This window comes from Oxyura jamaicensis, unplaced genomic scaffold (assembly GCF_011077185.1).
Source record: "Oxyura jamaicensis isolate SHBP4307 breed ruddy duck unplaced genomic scaffold, BPBGC_Ojam_1.0 oxyUn_random_OJ68793, whole genome shotgun sequence".
In the NCBI taxonomy this organism is placed as follows: Eukaryota; Metazoa; Chordata; class Aves; order Anseriformes; family Anatidae; genus Oxyura; species Oxyura jamaicensis.
This window is the reverse complement of record NW_023309058.1, coordinates 1,666-8,808: the sequence shown is the minus strand read 5'-3', so window position 1 is coordinate 8,808 and position 7,143 is coordinate 1,666. Positions and strand designations below refer to the sequence as shown.

At 66.5% G+C, this 7,143-nt stretch overlaps 1 protein-coding gene across 1 annotated transcript in view; it reads right to left on the bottom strand.

The window, feature by feature from the left end:
* Positions 1-1,774: 1,774 nt before the first annotated feature.
* LOC118159217 (filamin-C-like) overlaps positions 1,775-7,143 on the bottom strand; it is a gene marked incomplete at its 5' end in the record, with an annotated part of 6,935 nt that continues 1,566 nt past the window's right edge. Inside the window, 9 exons of the mRNA XM_035313828.1 lie at positions 1,775-2,154; positions 3,569-3,691; positions 3,795-3,947; positions 4,562-4,765; positions 4,842-5,003; positions 5,474-5,647; positions 6,196-6,324; positions 6,410-6,550; positions 6,635-6,722. Coding sequence (XP_035169719.1) covers positions 1,775-2,154; positions 3,569-3,691; positions 3,795-3,947; positions 4,562-4,765; positions 4,842-5,003; positions 5,474-5,647; positions 6,196-6,324; positions 6,410-6,550; positions 6,635-6,722 — 1,554 coding nt within the window. The remainder of the gene's footprint in view (positions 2,155-3,568; positions 3,692-3,794; positions 3,948-4,561; positions 4,766-4,841; positions 5,004-5,473; positions 5,648-6,195; positions 6,325-6,409; positions 6,551-6,634; positions 6,723-7,143) is intronic.

The following is a 7,143-nucleotide window of genomic DNA, read 5'->3' as shown; positions in this document are numbered from 1 at the left end:
TTTGCAAGGGGGCTGCGTGCACCCCAAAAAGCATGCACCCGTTCACAGGGGGTTTGCGTGCACCCCAATAGCCTGCACCCCTTTGCAAGGGGGTTAATGCACCCCAAAGAGCCTGCACCCATCTGCTAGGGAGCTGCGTGCACCCCAAAAAGCCTGCACCCATTCCCAAGGGGGCTGCGTGCACCCCAATGGCCTGCACCCCTTTGCAAGGGGGCTGCGTGCACCCCAAGGTGCCTGCACCCACCTCTTTGCTAAGAGTCTGCATGCACCCCAAAGAGCCGGCACCCCTTCACAAGGGATCTGCGTGCACCCCAAGGAGCCTGCCCCCATTTGCTAAGAGTTCGCATGTGCCCCAAAGAGCCTGCACCCATTTAAGAGGTTTGTGTGCACCCCAATACCCTGCACCCCTTTACACGGGGCTGCATGCACCCCAAAAAGCCTGCACCCATCTGCTAGGGGCTTGCGTGCACCCCAGGGAGCCTGCACCCATGCCCGAGGTGTTCACATGCACCCCACAGAGCATTCACCCCCTGGGAAGGGCTTTCTGTGCACCCCAATACCCTGCACCCCTTCGCAAGGGGGCCGTGTGCGCCCCAAGACCCTGCACCCCTCTGCTAAGAGCCTGCGTGCACCCCGAGAAGCGTGCACCCCCTTGCAAGGGGCTCGCGCGCACCCCAGGGAGGTTGCAGCCAGCAGCGAGGGGTCTGCAGGTGCCCCGGGGAGCCTCCACCACGCTGGTGCAAAGGGTTTGCACCCCCCCCCCCGGTGCCCCCTCGCCTGCTGAGCGCGCGGCCTCGTGCGAGGGGCACGCGCGCGCCCGTGAGCAGACGTCCCCGGCGTGTGCGCGCCCTGGTGCGAGGCACCCGCCCGGCACGCGCCTCCAAAGCGTGCGCGCCGTGAGCTCACGCCCTCGTGCTGGGGGCTTGCACGCCCGCCCCCGCGCCAAGGGCTCCGTGCAAGGCCACGCGCGCCTCTCGTGAGCACCGGGGCCCGGCTGCCGCGCTGGGGCAAGGGCCGCCTCGTGCAAATGCCCTGTGCCAGGGGACGGCGCGTGCCGGGCCCGCGTGAGCCAGCCCTCGTGCCAGGGGCACGCGCAGCTGCCGTGGGAAGGTGCGTGGTCCCCTGGGGGGCACAGCCCCGTGCCAAGCGCGTCCGTGGCGGGCACGGTGAGCACACGGCTCCCGTGCCAGCACGCTCCCGTCTGCAAAGCCACGCTCAGCCCTTGTGCAAGCGAGCTGCTGTGCGAGCTCGTGCTCGTGTGCATGGCCCACAGCCCCGTGCCAGCCCCCTCCCACGCGCAGGCGCAGCCCCTCGTGCCAGCTCATTTCCACGTGGGCACGCAGCCCCTGTGCGAGCGTGCAAGCACCGTGCAAGCACCGCCCGCAGCGCCGCACAAGCGCCCCCAGCCCCCCGTGCAAGCCCAATCCCCCCGTGCGAGCGCGCAGCCAGCCCCACACGGGCACCGGGTGCTGTGCAAACACTGCCCACGGGGTGCTGTGTGCATGCACAAACCCGCGTGCAAACGCGCGCCCGTGGCTCGTGCCAGCTCCCACGTACACCCAGCCCCCCTGCCGGGTGTGAATGCACGGCCAGCCCCCGTGCAAGCGGGCTCCCACGTGCAAGTTCACCAAATCCTTGCACACCTTTCCCCATGCCAGCGCCCCCAGCCCTTGCACAAGCACTTTTGCACCCCTACAAGCACGTCCAGCCCTTGCACAAGCACCTTTCCACCCCTACAAGCGCACCCAGCCCTCACACAAGCACATTTCCACCCCTACAAGCGCACCCAGCCCTCGCACGCGCCCCCAGGTCCCCGTGCCCCCATCCCTCGCACAAGCAGCCCCCATCCCGTGCACCAAGCCCTGGGGCAGGCACACGCAACGCCCCGGCACACGCACGCCCCGCACGCACCCTCCTGGCCGCGGGCGATGCTGCCAAAGGCGCCCAGGCCCTCGCGGCCCAGGAAGTCCCCGAAGACGTTGGGGAAGGGGTCGCCGCCGACCTGCGTGGACTCCTCCACCCGCACCTCCCGCTTGGTCTCGCCGCCGCGCGTCTTGCTGATCTCGGTGCGCTCGGTGCGCGTGTAGGTGTGGCTGCTCCGCGTGAAGGTGCGCGTCAGGCGCTCCTGCGCCGACACCATCTGGAACCAGTTCCCTGCGGCGCCGCGCGCCGGGCGGGCACGGGGACACCGGCACGGGGACACCAGCACGGGGACACCGGCACGGGGACACCGGCACGGGGACATCGACACGGGGACACCGACACGGGGATATCGGCATGGGGACACCGACACAGGGACACCAGCACAGGGACACCGGCACAGGGACACCGGCACGGGGACACCGACATGGGGACATCGACACGGGGACACCGGCACGGGGACGCCGACACGGGGACAGGGACAGTGGCACATGGGAAGACACGAGGACACATGGACACGTGCGTGGATGGATGGGTGGGTGGGTGGGTGGGTGGATGAACATGGGTGGGCGGGTGGATGGATGGATGATGGATACATGGATGGGTGGGTGGGAGGGTGGACACGTGGGTGGGTGGGTGGGTGGGTGGATGGGTGGGTGGATGGATGATGGATACATGGATGGGTGGGTGGGTGGGCACATGCATGGGCACGTGGATGGGTGGATGAACATGGGTGGGCGGGTGGATGGATGAATGTATGGATTGATGAATGGAGGATGGGTGGATGGACACGGACACATGGATGGGTGGGTGGGTGGGTGGGTGGATGGACACATTAATGGACGGTGGATGGATGGATGGATGATGGATGCATGGATGGACGGACGGAAGGATGGAAGGGTGGAAACAAGGATGGATGATGGATGGATGATGGATGGATGGATGATGGATGGATGGATGATGGATGGATGGACGATAGATGGACATGTGGATGGATGGATGATGGATGGATGGAAATATGGACAGAAGGATGGAGGGATGGAGGGAAACACGGATGGAGGGATGGATGATGAATGCATGGATGGACAGACACATGGATGGATGATGGATGGACAGACATGTGGATGGACAGACGGATGGATGGATGGACACATGAATGGGTGACGGGTGGATGAGTGATGGATGAATGGATGGATGGATGGATGGAGAGGTGCACAGAAGGACGGAGACATGGCCAGATGCGTGGATGGATGGTTCCACGGATGGAGGAGGGTGTGCAGGGATGGATGGGCACGGATGGACGCACAGACGGGCCGGTACACGGACGGTCACGGGCATGGACAGATGGACACGTGGGTGGGGGCACGGACAGACAGACAAACCCGGAGGGACGCACGCACGGAGGGGCACAGGCACACGCGGACGGACACGGGGACGGATGCACGGACGGACGAGGAGAGAAGGAAGAAGGCGGCGGAAATCAGAGCTGGAGCGGCCGAGACGCATCCTTATCCCTGTCCTGCCCCTGTCCTGTCCCTCTCCTTGCCCTGTCCCTGCCCTGTCCTTGTCCTGTCCCTGTCCCCGTCCCCGCCGCAGAGGCGCAGGAGCAGGAGGAGGAGGAGGAGGAGGAGGAAGACGCGTGCCCTACCTGGGATCTTGAGGTTGAGGTCACAGGTGCTGCCGATGGTGGCGATGGAGGGGGCCTGGCGCCGGCGCGTGATGCTCTCCTTCATGCGCCCCTCGCCCGTCACCTTCACCGTGAAGGGGCTCCCTGGGGGGGGGGACGGCCACCAGCTCAGCGCGCCCGCCCCGGCCACCCCCCCTCCCCCCCCAACGTGGGACCACGCCGGCCCCTGCCCCGTCCCCGGGCCCACCTGGGACGTGCTTGTCGGCGAACTTGATGTTGATGATGTAGTTGCCGGGCTCGGTGGGGCAGTAGGTGACCTTGCAGGTGCCGTCCTCCACGTCCTCGCAGTTGATGTCCACCTTGCTGGGGCCCTCGATGGACAGGCCCAGCCCGCCGTAGCCTGGGCAGGGTGGGGACGTGTTTGGGGCCGTCCCCCAGCATGGACGGGGACGTGCCGAGGCCACCAGCCCGTCCTGGCCAGGACCGTGCCACCACCACGGCCACCAGCCCATCCCAACACAGTCACAGCTATGGCCACCACCCCAAGTTGGCCTTGGCCATGCCATGGCCATCATCCAACCCATTCTGGTTGTGGCCATGTCATCACCACGGTCTCCATCCCACGTTGGTTGTCCTTGGCCATGCCACGGCCACTACCCATCCCATCCTGACCACGACCATGCCACCACCATGGCCTCCATCCTTTGGCCATGCCATGGCCAACACCCAACCCATTGCAGTCATGACCATGCCATCACCATGGCCTCCATCCCTTGGCCATGCCATGGCCACCACCCATCCCATCCCGGCCATGATCATGCCACCACCACAGCCCCATCCCATCAGCCCCTTGGCTACAGCCACACCACCAAGGCCACCACCCAACGCTGGCCTCAGCCACGCCACCACCACGGCCACCACCCATCCCGTGTTAGCCACAGCCACGACGTGCCCTCGGCCACCACCATCCCACCGATGACCCTGCCCTGTCCCCATCCCCGCCCGTGGTCTCACCAGCGCTACGCGTGTCCACGATGAACTCGGCCACCTCGAAGGTGTGTCCCTCCACCAGCCCCTTGCCCCACACCTTCACCCGGCTGGCGTCCCCGATCTCCGACTGCCCCACCAGGATCTTGAAGGGGCTGTTGGTGACGTGCTGCCCGCTCTTCTTCACGCTCACCACGTGCTCGCCCACCTCCTTGGGCGTGAAGGAGATGCCTGGGGGAGACGCCACCGTCAGCCACCGCCACCGCTGGGTGTCCCCGCGTCCCCGCGTCCCCACGTCCCCGCGCACCGATGTGGCGGTTGGGCAGCCTCTTGAGCAGGCAGGGCTCCTCGTTGCCCGAGGGCGCCCGGATGCTGGCGGTCAGCAGGCTCAGGTCCGTCTCCGTGATCTTCAGCGAGACGTCCGTCGAGGTGCCCACGTTCAGCTGGGACGTCCGCATCGAGTCGTCCCCTGCGGAGGCGCCGTCAGTGGGGGACAAAAGGGGAGGGGGGGGGCAGCGCGGGGGTCCCGTGGCCATGGCCATGTGAGTGGGGTGCTCAAGGCCATGGGGCAGGGTCCCCAGGGCCATGTGGGGACGCGTGGTGGGGTCCTGGTGGCCATGCAGGTGCACCCAGTGCCACCTGATGGGGTTCCTGTGACCACACAGGGTCCTCAAGGCCATGTGGTGGGGTCCTGGTGGCCATGCAGGGGTCCCCATAGCCACATGGTGGGATCCCCACAGCCATTCAAGGGTCCCCATGACCACGTGGGTGGGGTACCTGTGGCCATACGATGGGGTCCCGGTGGCCAGGGCTGGACAATGGACCCCACGGCCACGCGATGGCTCCCACAGGCCACGCAGGCGTCCCCGTGATCATGGCCACGCAGCGGTCCCCAAGGCCAGAGGGGACCCCCAAGGGCCTCCTTGAGCCCCCTCTCACCGGTGATCTTGGCGGTGAAGGGGCTGCCCGGGATGTGCTTGTCGTCGAAGCGGACGATGATGTTGTAGTCCCCGGGCGCCGTGGGCAGGTAGGACACGGTGCAGGTCCCGTCCTTGTTATCCTTGCAGGTGATCTCTGCCTTGGAGGGGCCCTCCACCGCCAGCGAGAGCCCACCTGGGGCACGGGACAGGGGTCAGCACCGTGGCACCCACCACCATCTCCCAGCCAAGCCGTGTTCATCATGGTGGCCACCAGGAGCTCCCAACCCCATCATGTCCATCGTGGTCTTCCAACCCAATGGTGGCCACCATGGCTCCAGTTCTCTGACCCCTGGTGCCCATCGTGGTCTTCCAACCCAATGGTGGCCACCACCGTCTTCCAACACAGCGATGCCCATTGAGGTCTTCCAGCCCAATGATGGCCAACGTGACCTTCTAACCCAATGGTGGCCAACATGATCTTTCAGCTCAGTGGTGCCCATCATGTTCTTCCAACCCTATGGTGCCCATCGTGGTCTTCCAACCCAACGATGGCCAACGTGATCTTCCAACCCAACGATGGCCAGCATGGTCTTCCAACCCTATGGTGCCCATCATGCTCTCCCAAACCTCCAGTTGCCCCCCCCAGTCTCCCAACCCCCTGGCGACCCCCATGATCTCCCAACCCCATGCTGCCCATCACAGCCTCCCAAGCCCTCCCACCCCCCTGGGACCCTCACTCACCCTCCCCAGCGTCCTTGGTGACAATGGTGAAGGTGCAGGGCTTGTTGACCATGCCATGGCTCAGCCCCGGCCCGTAGGCGCTGACGTGCCGCGGGTTGATGGCATCCACGTAGAACTGGAGGGGGCTCCCTGGGGACACGGGGACAGTCAGGGCCACGGGGCCACGGCGTCGGGGGTCGGGGTTCAGCCCCCTCCCAGTGCTCCCAGTGCTCACCGGGGATGTGGTTGCCATCGTAGCGGATGTCCATCTCGTGCAGCCCCTTCTCGGTGGGGGCGTAGCGCACCGTCACCGTCCCGTCCTTGTTGTCCGTGATGTTGGGACGCGCCGTCTTCCCCGAGGGCATCCGCACCTCACCTGGGGACACCGCGTCACCGGGGTGCCGTGGGGGACACCAGCGCCCCACAGCGTGCCCCACGGCGTGCCCTCCCTGCCCCATACCTGTGATCTCGCCCTTCTGCACGGTGAAGGGGATGACGAGGTTGAAGGGACGAAGGCTCTCGGCGGTGGCGGGGGGCTCCTCCGTGGCCTGGTGCCGTGGGGCAGAGCGGCGTCAGTGCCACAGCCCCGGGGTGGCCACCACGGCCCCAGCTCTGCCCCACAGTGCCCAGCACCATCTCCCACCCCCTTGGTGGCCCCTATGGTCTCAGCCCTGCCCCATGGTGCTTGTCACGGTGTCCCAACCCCATGGTGCCCACCACAACCCCACGGCGCCCACCACGACCCCACGGTGCCCACCACGGTCTCCCAACCCCGTGGTTCCCAGAGCGGCCCCAGCTCTGCCCCACAGCTCCCATCGTGATCTCCTGACCCACCGCTACTCCCCACGGTCCCAGCTCTGCCCCACGGTACTCCCCTTGCTGCTCCAGCCCCACGGCGCCCACCACAACCCCCCAGCCCCATGGTGCCCACCATGACCCACGGTGCCCAACGTGGCCTCAGCTCTACCT